Genomic DNA, 13,295 nt, shown 5'->3' on the forward strand with positions numbered 1-13,295 from the left:
GGATTCCCCCCTTGAAGCAAGGGAAGGAGGAAAGCCATTTGGAATAGAATCCAGCCAAAGCCTCTGACTTATTCAAAATGGCCGGTAGAAGCCCCGTTTGATGAGACTGAAGGTATTCCTTTTACAAGAGTAATCTCGAAATTCATGAAAATGAATTGGGTCTCATTACAAACCGCCAAAATGGCAGTTCTACTGGCGGTGAATCATATTGATTTCTTTTCCTCGTCGAGCAGATATTACAGTCCACGTCTTGTGGAATTTTTCAATTTTATATAAACGGGCAAGTTTCATTATGATATCGAATTGAGCAACCCTTTTTGGAAAAAGAGCCCCTTGTTATCTCAAAGGTTATTAAAGACTGAGTTTCCCAGAAACAGGGTTTTTGGAGAGAGTTCCTGTCAGACCCTGGCCTGGCCAATCTCAGCAGTTTGAAAGAATGATCTGTCCTGTGGTGAGAAGTAGACCTTAAACTGTGTGACTACCACCCTTTGCACTTTGCTTATGTCCTTGTGACTGAATTCGATTGTGGTCTAGTACCAGATCTGGGTCAGAACACGTAAATTGTTTTAGATTCAATCACTTTACTGTGCTCGATTGATCTTGCCTGGGTACAGCTGAGCCAACCAAGAGGACCGAAAGTGGAGCTTTCTGAGAGTATTTCATAGGTTCAAATACACCAGGCAAGCTCAGGATTATTTGCCCCAGGTCTGCGGTCTGCCTTGCATGCAGCGTGTGCAGTGTTTGCAAAACCACAGAAGAAGTATACCTCACAGCTGGGCTCGTTAAACATAACGTTAGCTTTTATTAATTCAAGCAAACTGTTACAGTAAACAGTTACATAAGTTACACAGTATACCGTATTTTAACCCAGGTCTTCTCACATAGAAACAGCTAAACTTTAATGCACGGGCAAGTAGTACAGCACAATACATTCATGAACTTAACATGTATGGTACAAACAATAAGGCATAATAGTAGAAGAAAAATAATGACAACTTCATTTTTTTTCGAGAGTACAGGCCGGTTTAAAAGTCGGACCATCCTTCTTCCACTGAACTGCAGTGGCGTTTTCCAACCACAGGGTGGCGCCACACATTCTTCCACAGACTCGGCGTAGAGGCGATGTTCACAGCTGCCATATGTTCCAGAGTTTCATTCGTTCCCGTTTTTTAATTTTTAGTTTCCTTTACCCCCCCCCCCCCCTTTCCCCGGAGTCAGTGTGCGTACAACAGTGAGCACCGGTTGAGTGTCACGTGTTAGCTGCTCGCAGTCGACTGTAGTGGCTTGTTGAACACGTACCCAAGTACAAATCCCGTACAAAAACACTAAAATACAAAGCAACTCGCTTCATCGAACACACCCGCGCGCCCGTTCCGCGCGTGTTGTGGGTTGTACGAGCCAGCCCGGATCCTACAAACGGTCGGTTTGGTTCACAGACTGTTGACAGATATGTTACGGATTGCTTGGTAAGTTTACATCCGGTCTCGATGTTCCTTCTCTGGTGTTTTGCGTCCAGTAAAACTCACCCCCCAGGACTGAGATAAAAGGAGTAAAACCAGAGTCCCGACGGAGCCGCCACACTTTCAAACATTCTATTCTCAATTTGGTTCGCACCAGAATTTACTGGCCCTTTTAAAAACTGCTAGTGTTTAAAAAAATAAATAAAAAGAAAAAAAGATTACTAAGGTATCTGTTCACACTTCCATTTCCGACCAGTAGATGGCGAGCTTGTAAAAGAAACAAAAACTTCATACCGCTTTCTAAATGATACGACAGCAATATAAAAAGAGGGCTTATTTCTCTCTCCACAGCTCTCCTCTTAAAGGTAATTGGGGCGGGCTGGGGGGGGGGGGGGGTAAAGAAATTTGGTTATTTTATTTTCAACTGTACAAGAGGAGAATATATAAGTGAAAAAAAAAACAAAAACAAAAAAAAAACGATGTAGTGTAGAAAATGAGTACAAAACATCTGCAAAACACTCGGAAAATGACCGTAACCCGGAGCGCACCGGCCCTCCCCCCTCCCCCCTCCGAAAAAAACAAGTACCACGAATGAGGACAGCACGTGGGGGAGGAGGGGAGGAGGGGTAGGGGAAGAGGGGAAGAACGGATGAGAGGAGGAGGAGAGGAGGAAGCGGAGGAGGCGTCACTCCATCCAGTCCACCTCGTCGAACTCGGACTCGTCCTCCGAGTCGCTGTACTCCACGGCGATGCGGCGCGATAAGATGGTGGCCACGTCGTTTCCCACGCGCTCGTGCTTGGCCTCCTGCTCCCGCTGCTCCTCCACCTTCCGCAGCTGGATCCCTGCGGAGAGGGAGAGGGAGAGGAGGAGGGGGGGGTGAGATAAACGGGGGCGACATGGCTCAGGCGGTAAGAGCCGTCGTCTGGCAGTCGGAGGGTTGCCGGTTTCGATCCCCCCGCCCGGGCTGTGTCGAAGTGTCCCTGAGCGAGACGCCTAACGCCCCAAAATGCCCCTGACGAGCTGGTCGGGGCCTTGCGTGGCAGCCAATCGCCGTCGGTGTGTGAGTGTGAGTGTGTGTGTGAATGGGTGAATGGAGAAGCATCAATTGTACAGCGCTTTGGATAAAGAGGCTATATAAATGCCAACCATTTACCATAAACTTCAGTACAACGGTTCTTAACAGGGGGGCTGAGCAGGGAGGGGGGGGGGTCTGGGAGCTGCCAGCGGAGGCCTTGAGATAAGAAATTGTTCAAAGCTTCAAATCACAAAACATCAAGTCATAAGTAATTATTCGGCTAAATAAGCAAGATGAGTGTAACGGAGCTAATTGTCCATTAAGGGACGTTGAAATTATATACGGACAAATCGCTTTGGAAGGGCCGTTCATTCGAGAGCCTACGTCAGTGTAGCCAGCGATATTGTAATTTAGTTCGTTTCGCTATTTTTGTGTTCCGTTTTGATTCTGTATTCATGGTTCCAGCGTGACCTGCTGTGTTGATATCGAGCTCCCTCCCCGGGAATAAACGCCTCCCGTTCGCCACAGTCCGTCTTTCGCACATCTATTCACTGAGCATACCATCGCCGCCTGGCCAGTCCTCTCACACAGGCAATTAATAGTACATAAAACATAATAGCCTTTTTACCGTAGATGTCGACCTCGTACGTGCGCTGTTTGCTGTGACGCTGTTATGGCGTTTAAATGGAACAGGCTTGACTGCACTGCGTGGTGAGAGCCTCTGCTTTATGGAACCCTGTGGGGCGATCTGTCCTCTGCATGTGACCCGTTCCGGTTACTTAGGAGCGGTGGGCAGCCGTGGTGCCGCGCCCGGGGACCAGCTCCAGCTCTGAGGTCAGCGCCTCGGTCGAGGGCAACGGCTAACCTGACGTGCGGGTGTTTTTTGTCGGGGTCACGCCGGGGTACCCGCAGGCAGGACGCCGTTTCACACAGAGAAGCGACTCTTTCTGCACTTCCTGTCGCTTTAACCTGCTGCGTGTGACCGGGGGGCCGTAGCGGGGCCGTAGCCGAGGCCGATTGTTCGCCCGCTCGCACTCTCGATCAATTTCTCGATAGGTAAGATTTTTGTGTTAAAACATCGTAAACATCCCTTCCCATCATCGCAAAAAGGCTCACTGACATGTTGACTCACCCTCTGTCTGTGTTTATTGTCCTTAGATTCGGGTTTAGAAATGTACAGTTGACGGACCGACACTCTGTACCAAAACATTGTATAGCTGTACAATAATTCAAGCTCATTGGTTGAAAATTTGTTCTAATTGCCACGACCAATGGCGTTTCAACGTCAGTGTGTTCACAGAGAAGGGGGAGGGATAAACAGTGTAGTGGTTTGAGGGTGCTTGTTGCTGCTATTCCTCTCTTGACCGTTAGAAGTCTGAAATGACTTATTGTATCTTTCAGGCGGGAGAGCCGTAAGGATTAGGGGCGCAAGGATCGACGGCAGAGGTTCCCAAACTTCTGTCTGAGGAGACCCCAAATTAATGTTCAAAAATGAACTCTACCCCAACGCCCCGCCCACACACACACACACACACACACAGGCCTAACACCACCAGCTGCGTTTAGCTGTGACTATAAATGGCGATACACCAATACAGCTGCAATCAGCATTTACACTTCACCTGACGCTCGTAACAGTTTTTCACGATGCTTAAGATGCACGTACGTATCTTACCCAGAACCACGCTGCAAGAACAGGGGGTCTGCTGGAAATGATACGTGTGAAATGAGCATTGGGGCGGGGCTGTGTGTTGGGGCTGTGCGTTGGGGCTGTGTTGGGGCTGTGTGTTGAGGCTGTGTGTTGGGGCTGTGTTGGGGCTGTGTTGGGGCTGTGTGTTGGGGCTGTGTGTTGGGGCTGTGTTGGGGCTGTGTGTTGGGGCTGTGTGTTGGGCATGCGTTGGGGCTGTGTGTTGGGGCTGTGTTGGGGCTGTGTGTTGGGGCTGTGTTGGGGCTGTGTTGGGGACAGCGCAGACAGCTCTGCTCCTCGTTCGGTTCCTCGGGATGATCGGTGGGAGTGAGGGCGATACGCCCATCCACCGGTCTGCTGGCAAAAGGCCATTTCAATTTATTCCCCGGCAGAAACCCGCGCCCTCTACCTCGCACCAAATTTATAGGATGAGCCTGAATGCTTTTGGACACAGCAGACCAATGGTAAATTGGAAAATAAAGGTTATACAAACAAATAGTGCCATAAATTTGTAAGGTTACACAAACAAAATGAAGGCTCCAAACCAGAAGCGCACACACACACACACACACACAGAGACACACACAGACGCAACAAAAAAACACACACAGACGCATCGGCCAATAGGAGCTCTGCGCTCCTGTTGGCCGATGGGAATATTTTTCACTCTCATGCAATGCAAGGCAGCATTCAGTCACCTGAATGTTTTGCTGCCTAGTCCTTCCCCTCTACACAGTGACAGAGTTTAAACTCGCTGTCCGAAATATTCTCACAGGAGTGTTTAGTCAATGTTGTAACGTTGGCACTGCATTGCGGCAGCATTGTGAGAACGTTTTGTGTTGACCGGGATGCTATTCCACCACCAGCCGAAGGGGGGCATCGTTCCCAACTAGGCACGGTCCGGTTTCATCATATACTGTACCTCGGTTTGAAACGGTAACCGTTCAAATTTCCTGTCGCAATGTTCTGACGGTATGAGCTGTTAAAGAGTTAAAATGACCCGTCGCAAAGATAATTAGCAATGTAAGGCCTGAATTACACCGGACGCATTGCACTCCTGGTACGTGGTTCACTTCCGTTCAGCGCCCCTGCTAGTGGATCACAGCTGACACACAGGCTGAGTAGTGCACGCAACTAACAGTCACATTTTCTCGGTGCCTTGCGCACTGATCTCACAGATACAGTGCAGGAATGCACCGCCGAAGGTCATATTTGCACAATGTCACTGTAGAAGCGTATTCCCAGACTACGTATCTGAAAAGCAACCCACAGTCATGCATTCATGTATAATATATACAGGGGTGGAAGTGACGAATTAAAAGTTCTCGCGTGACCGTAATCGAGTCGTTTTTGTGTACTATTGAATATTTTTCTCAGTCTGTAATTCTGCAGGGTACAATTTCAATTTCAGAAAAGCCGTTATAATGTTTGCCTAAAAATCCTAGATCTGTAGTGTTAGGCACGCGGCCAAGTAGAGTCCAGCCACAAGCAGGTTAACAGTTTAGATGTAAAGGCCCACGCGTTACGATTCGTGTGTTTTTGAGCTTTTTTCACATTTTGAACTTTTTCATATCTCCCTGGAGCTCGTCAGCCGTGTTGTGCCGTGACGGACAGCGGTCTCCTCCCCCCCCCCGGCGTTCTGCGTGCCGATTGGCCAAGGCGCCCCGGCGGGGGGCGGAGACTCACCCTTGCGAATGGCCTCCAGGAGCACGCTCCTCGCGTCGCTGATGACGGGCAGGTTGGAGGGGTGCCGCTTGGCTTCGTGCCCGTGGGGGGAGGAGACGGACCCCGACGGGAAGGAGGGCACGGGGGGCGGCCCCGGGGGGGGGTGGCGTGGGGCAGGGGAGGAGGTGCGGGTGCCCGGCAGGGGCAGGGGGGGAGGCGGCGGGGGCGGGGGCAGGATCAGCCCGTCCGTCTGGGACTGGGCGAGGCGAGCGGGGGAGGCGGGGTGCAGGGGCGGGGCGATGGGGGGCGGGGCGGGGTGCAGCACCCCGGGGGCGATTTGGAGGGGGGCGGGGGGCGGGGGGATGGCCGGGGGCTGGTTGGGGAGGGGGGGTATCGGGGGGGGCGGGGTGCCCCGCATGCCCGACCCGGGCATGGAGCAGGGCAGGGGGGGCGGGGGCGGAGGCAGGGGGGGGCGGGGGAGGGGGCGGGGCGTTGGGGTTGAGGAACACGGGGGTCCTGGCCGGGGATTGGGGACGGCTGTCGGTGAAGCCCGAACTGGAGCTGAGAGAGAGAGAGAGAGAGAGAGGGAGAGAGAGAGGGAGAGAGGGAGAGGGAGAGGGAGAGGGGGGGGAGAGAGAGAGGGAGAGGGGGGGAGAGAGAGAGGGAGAGGGGGAGAGAGGGACAGAGAGAGAGGGAGAGAGAGGAGAGGGAGGGGGGGCAGAGAGAGAGATTTTTACTTTTAAGTCTCATTTACTGCACACAACACAAGCGTGAAATCCACATTCCAACCAACACTACCTGCAAACATATAAACATTAAAAGAACAGAGTAAAAAAAACGAGGGAGAGAAAAAGACCTAAAGAGGGAGAAAAGAGAGAGAGAGAGAGAGAGGGGACGGGTTGGGTGTGGCCAATTTCGAGAACGAAACAAAGAAACTCAAGCTCAACATTTCACATAAAAATGAGTGAAACTGTACCCCCAGGAGGCAGGGTGTCCCCCCCCCTCCTCCTGTAATGAGAGCCAGAACACCCTGATTACAGTCCCATGATGCATCGCTCAAGAGAAAACGCACACAACGTCTGCCAGCTTCGCCCCGCTCCCACACTCCCCCCCCCCCCCCCCCCCCCCCACCGCCGAGTAACTACAGCCAATCCGGCGACTCTCAGAGTAACTACAGCCAATCCGGTGACTCTCAGAATAACTACAGCCAATCCGGCGACTCTCAGATTACACTCCAGCCAATCACCTCCACCTCCGAGGACTTCCGCCCAGGCGACCGCCTTTCCCCCCCCGATTCCCGATGCGTTTAGATCGCTGCTCTTTTTCTTAGAGCGTCCGTCACATCCTGCACATTAGCGCGTTCGCAGCGCGATCGAGCTCATCGCTAATTCAGCGCATGGCCGGGACACGCACACTGCTCTCTCTGCAGAGATTACTCATCACAGTCTGTCCGTGAGGCAAAACCAGAACAGAGTTATTAATAAAAAAATACAAAAACCATGGCCGTAAAATTCTACCCATCATGGGGATATACTGCAAAAACCAAAAAGAACAGAGTCTCACCTCGTATTTTAGTCTCATATTTAGACTTAAAATCGTATTTATATTATTGTTTTGCTAAATAAGACAAAAAGATGAGCCAGTGAGTGAGACAGTTTTACTCATTTTGAGATTTTCGCCCATGGGGTCAGACAATTACACTTGAAAGTAACTTCAAACGAGCAAATAGTTACTACAGAGAAATAAAAACAAAAGACTTAAAAAACAGATTTTGCAGCATGATTAAATTAGGGATTGACCATTTAGCTTTCTCGTCGCATTTTATCCATGAGGCAAAACAAGAAGAGTTATTCAATAGAACATATATATATATTTTTTTAATCATGGTGATTAAATTCAACCTGGGCACCCACGGATCGAATGCGCTCTGGTCTGAGAACCCCAGGCCTCCCTCCTCGGCCGACGCCCGATAATCTCTTCCGAAAAGGCGACTCAATTACCTTTTTTCAATTACGCCTTTATCAGGCTGGCGGGGGAATTAAATTGATATGTGACTTCTCGGTACGCAGGTACGAGTGACACTCGAGGAAAAACAAAGGGATTTGGAAAAAGCGGGGCGGGGAGGAGGGAATGACAGGTCGGTTAGGAAAGGCTGACGGGTTCCGGTGCGGTTTCTGACAGCGCGGAGGCTTCCTCTGGAGCCGGCGGGATAACGGAGCGCGCGGTTCACAGCTCGGACGGCGGCACTGCCGGGCCTCCAGGCTCCATCCCGGGGGGACGCGGTCGCAGAATGAGGGATAAGGAGCAGGGAGTGGGGGGGGAGGGGGGGGGAATATGAAAAGAGAGAGGTGTTGAGCTTGACTGGAGGACGGAGGCCAGAATGTGTGCTTTTTAAACGAAACGCTCTGACGCAACGCCGCTACTGTAACGACGGAGGCCACGGTGTCGCCGCGATCACTTCCGGAGCGACAGCCGATCGGAATCCGTCCAAATTCGCAGGCCGCCATTACGGACGGCGTAACTGAGAGGCTGCGTGCAGAATGTTATTGTTATCGGGCGACATGGCTCAGGCTGTAAGAGCAGACGTCTGGCAGTCGGAGGGTTGCCGGTTCGATACCCCGCCCAGACTGTGTCGAAGTGTCCCTGAGCAAGACACCTAACCCACAAATGCTCCGGATGAGCTGGTCGGCGCCTTGCATGGCAGCCAATCGCTGTCGGTGTGTGAGCGTGTGAGCGTGTGAGCGTGTGAGTGTGTGTATGAATGGGTGAATGGAGAAGCATCAATTGTACAGCGCTTTGGATAAAGGCGCTATATAAAATGCCAACCATTTACCATTTATCGTACAGTGTGGATGCTCAGGTCAATATCGTCATTACATTACATTACATTATTGGCATTTGGCATAGTTATGGTTACAGTTATGGTCATAGTTATAGGTGTGGTCTAGCCCTGGACTAAATTCAATATTGAATGGATACTCTCCATTCGAAACTCGGTGTAGTCCAGGACTAAACCTAATCTGTGTCTGAAACCAGCCCCACATCTGTCCCTGTTCCTCCCCCTCCACCGCACCAGTGTCACGGACAGTTGCCTGCCAGTCTGTTTTTCCCGGTGTTTGAGCTTTGATTGCACCGAAGCTGGAGTGGTGGAGAGAGGAGCAACAGCAGGAGAGACTGTGTGTGTGTGTGTGTGTGTCTGTGTGAAACGCTCTGAGGAGAGGCTGTGTGTGTGTGTGTGTGTGTGTGTGGGTGTGTGAAACGCTCAGAGGAGTGTGTGTGTGGTGTGTCTGTGTGAAACGCTCTGAGGAGAGGCTGTGTGTGTGTGTGTGTGTGTGTGTGTCTGAAGCGCTCAGAGAGGTCATGTCTGAAACACTCAGAGGAGTGTGTGTGTATGAGTGTGTGTGTGTGTGTGTGTGTGTGTGTCTGAAACACTCAGAGGAGAGGTCATGTCTGAAACACTCAGTCCACGGACTCCTCTGAAGCCCACAGAAGGGCCGGCTCAGAAAGGAGAGGCAGAATGAAAGCAGCTCCTCTCCTCCATTTGTTCTGCTAATTAGTCCTGGCTAATTGCCTGCAGAGTCTCCTACAGGGACCCAATCAGCGCTCTCTCTGCTGTTTAGCTGGGTGTGGGGAAAGCTGTACTGAATCCCTTTAACGTGTGTGTGTGTGCACGCAGTGGAGTCCGTAAGTATTTAGACAGTGGAAGCAGTTGTATACATCAGAAAGAGCTGAGATGACAACTGTTTCTTTTGGTCCTCTCAAATTAAAGCTGACAGTCTGCACTTTAACCGCATAATTACTGCTTAATTTCAAAGCCAATGAGCTGAAGTACAGAGCCAAAAAGAACGGACATTGTAGCACTGTCTGGTGTGTTTGTGCATGTAGTGTGAGTGTGTGTGTGTGGTGTGTGCGTGTAGTAGGCGTGTGTGTGGCGTGTTTCTGCATGTAGTATGTGTGTGTTTGTGCGTATAGTATGTGTGTAGTGTGTTGGTGCATGTAGTGTGTGTCTGGTGTGTGCTTGTATGTGTGTAGTGTGTAGTGTGTGTGTGTGTGTAGTGTGTGTGTGTGTGTGTGAGAGTGTGTGTGTGTGTGTGTAGTATGTGTGTGTGTGAGAGTGTGTGTGTAGTATGTGTGTGTGTGTGTGTGTGTGTATGTGTAGTATGTGTGTGTGTGTGTGTGAGAGTGTGTGTGTGTGTAGTACGTGTGTGTGTGTGTGTGTGTGAGAGTGTGTGTGTGTGTGTAGTACGTGTGTGTGTGTGTGTGTGTGTAGTATGTGTGTGTGAGAGTGTGTGTGTAGTGTGTGTGTGTGTGAGAGTGTGTGTATGTAGTATGTATGTGTGTGTGAGAGTGTGTGTGTGTGTGTAGTACGTGTGTGTGTGTGTGTGTGTGTGTGTAGTACGTGTGTGTGTGTGTGTGTGTGTGTGTGTGTAGGCTTGCGGTCTCCAGCGTGATTGAAAGCGGGTCGCGGTGAGGACAGTGTGTGGGGGCGCAGTACCTGATGATGGAAGGGGCTTTGATGTCTCCCACAGAATGCATGGGGGGCGGCGGAGGGGGCTCCTGGGGCCGCACGTACATCCGGTCCCCCGTCCTGTTCAGCAGCTCGTTCATCTGACTGAAGGGCAGCGCAGCCAATGAGAACGGCCCGTCCATGTCCACGAACACGGGCTGCCTGCGAGAGCGAGCGAGAGAGAGAGAGAGAGAGAGAGAGAGAGAGAGAGAGAGAAAAACAGCCTTCAACACTCTCATTTCCTGCTCCACCCCTCGGATCGATAGCACACGGCACACACAGGACCCATCAGTCAGACCCGGCCGGACCTCGACTCCACAACCGCATTCAATTTCCCCCCCCCTGCCCCGGCCAGCAGGAGAGCTCTCGGGGAAACTTATGGACTGTTTGCCCCATTTATATCAGGGCCGAGACAGGCCGGGAGAGGGAGACTGACTGCCTAATTTAGAGGGCTCTCATACGGAGAGGTCTCGCTGTATAAGCCGTGGAACTCCAGACAGTGTAATGGAAGGGAAAATAATTTAACGCGCTCGAAGTCATGGATGGAAATCGAGTGTTCTGTTCCAGGCTGCGTTACGCCGCCAACCCCCAATGAAATGGGGGACAGGGGGGGCGTATAGGATTTGCATGATAATAGTGTATGATTTTTGCAGTTAATTGTCTTTTCTGTTTGACATTTCCGGAAGGTTCCCTGTGTGGTGTAGTTGAGGATTTGTGTCCAGAGGATTTGTGTCCAGTATTTGTGAGTGTCAGGCTTGTTTGAGCACAGACCTGAGGTTATGTGTGTGTGTGTGTGTGTGTGTGTGTGTGTGTGAGTGTGTGTGTGTGTGTGTGTGTGTGTGAGTGAGTGAGAGTGTGTGAGTGTGTGTGAGTGAGTACCTGGGGTCGTGGTGAGTGTGTGTGTGTACCTGGGGTTGTGGTGTGTGTGTGTGTGTGTGTGTGTGTACCTGGGGTTGTGGTGTGTGTGTGTGTGTGTGTGTGTGTGTGCTTGTGTGAGTGTGTACCTGGGGTTGTGGTGTGTGTGTGTGTGTGTGTGTATGTACCTGGGGTCGTGGTGTGTGTGTGTGTGTGTGTGTGTGTGTGAGTGTGTATGTGTGAGTGTGTGTGTGTGTACCTGGGGTTGTGGTGTGTGTGTGTGTGTGTGTGTGTGTGTGTGTGTGTGCGTGTACCTGGGGTCGTGATTGGCTGCGTCTTTGTGCTTGTGCGGCTCGTCGCCGTCGTCCTCGGCTAGCTCCGCCCCCAGCGCCAGCTTCTGCCACTCCTTGCGGCGATCGTGCGGCGCCCGCGGAACCTTCTCTGGCTCCGGGGGGCGGTCGATGTTCTTCATCTGGGAACGCAGAACAGTCCGGTTACCACACACACACACACATCACACACACACATCACACACACACTCTGCAGTGATACAGTTCCTCTAATCTCCACCCTGCACCCATCTCCCTCAAAACGCTGTACACGGGCAGCCCTGCGCCCCACACACACACACACACACACACATAGAAAGAAAAAAGGCAAAAGGCAATCGAGTGAATCGAGAGTGCGTCTCACTCCACGCCCCGCAGTTAACCGTAGTCCCCCATAGAACCACTGAAAGAGTTCTGCCCGTCACAGAGAGGGAATTTCTCTCGCACACATCAAATAAAAAAAAAAGGAAAAGGGGTTTGGGGAACCCGGAAGGTTGCTAGTTCAATCCCCAGTGTAGCCACAATGAGATCAGTGCAGCTGTTGGGCCCTTGAGCAAGGCCCTTAACCCCACATTGCTCCGGGGGGGGGGGGGGATTGCCCCCTGCTTAGTCCAATGAACTGTAAGTTGCTTTGGATAAAAGAGTCAGCGAAATAACAAACTATAAATTATGAATGATAAAGGAGCGCTTCTGAACTCCACATCCTGCAGGCCGCAGTGTCCGCAGGCGTTTGCTTCAACTGTGCGCTACACCAATTAGCTTATGATCTGAACCAAGCAGGTAAAATCATGAGTGAAATCGGGCGGTGTAGCGCACGGTAGGAGCGAATGCCTGGAGACACTGCGGCCCGCAGGACGTAGAGTTGAGCAGCGCTGTTATAGAGGGGTTCTGAAGGCAAATCCAGCTAGAAATTACCAGCTGTTTCAAAACACAGCTTGAGCTATGTTGACTATGGAGCTGGTCTGAACTGGTCTACCAGCTTCCATAGAGCACCTTCAGACTCCTTCTACAGCAGGGACCCCCCCCCTCACCCCATGTCAGATCTGGACGCCTGCTCTTCCCCTTCAATCAACAGCCAATCCAGGCCCGGGAGACACGGTGCGTGTGGAATCTTTCGCCCAACAGAGACTTACATTAAGCACTTAAGAGCTAACACACCCAGAAACCAGACCCTGGGACCCTGCGGCGCTTGTGTTTGAGAACCCCCGACTTACACTTTACTGTTAAAAAAAAAAGAGGCTGAGAAGGCCGTCTTATTTCTGTGTTCTAAAAGCGGGAGTGAGGGTTAATCCTACAGTCCCCGGTGCTCATTGGTTAGTCCAGAGTGTGACGGCGAACATGCCAGACGGCTCCTCACAGACCTGCTGTCACTCTCTTCTCACACATACGTGACAACACCATCAAAACAAGACATTTAGACGTGTGTGTGCGTGTGCGTGTGTGCATATGTATATACACAGCAAAATGTCCCGTGTGAATTCAGTTCACCCAGACGGGACCAACATGTATTCCGTAAGAGTCGATACAACACTGAGCATTTTGCTGTGTACACAACACACACACACACACACACACACACACACAGGAACACACATATGTGCAGGTGTGTACACGCATATACATTTTAATGTGCATTTTTTTCAAATTAAACGTGGCGAATGGCCGTGAACACGGCACACCCAACAGAACTTGGGACAGGTGAAGTGAGAAGGCATCGCGTCGAAAAAGATGTGGGAACGCGCAGCTCTCTTTAAGCAGGTGGAGTCTGTCCAACGC

General features: G+C 51.3%; 1 protein-coding gene across 1 annotated transcript in view; it reads right to left on the bottom strand.

Annotated features, from left to right (window-relative positions):
* Window positions 1–779: 779 nt before the first annotated feature.
* wasf1 (WASP family member 1) overlaps window positions 780–13,295 on the bottom strand; it is a 74,672-nt gene continuing 62,156 nt past the window's right edge. Inside the window, 5 exon segments of the mRNA XM_061244170.1 lie at window positions 780–2,303; window positions 5,850–6,273; window positions 6,275–6,389; window positions 10,324–10,497; window positions 11,505–11,662. Coding sequence (XP_061100154.1) covers window positions 2,146–2,303; window positions 5,850–6,273; window positions 6,275–6,389; window positions 10,324–10,497; window positions 11,505–11,662 — 1,029 coding nt within the window. The 3' untranslated portion in view covers window positions 780–2,145.

Source organism: Conger conger, chromosome 5, assembly GCF_963514075.1.
Source record: "Conger conger chromosome 5, fConCon1.1, whole genome shotgun sequence".
NCBI lineage: Eukaryota > Metazoa > Chordata > Actinopteri > Anguilliformes > Congridae > Conger > Conger conger.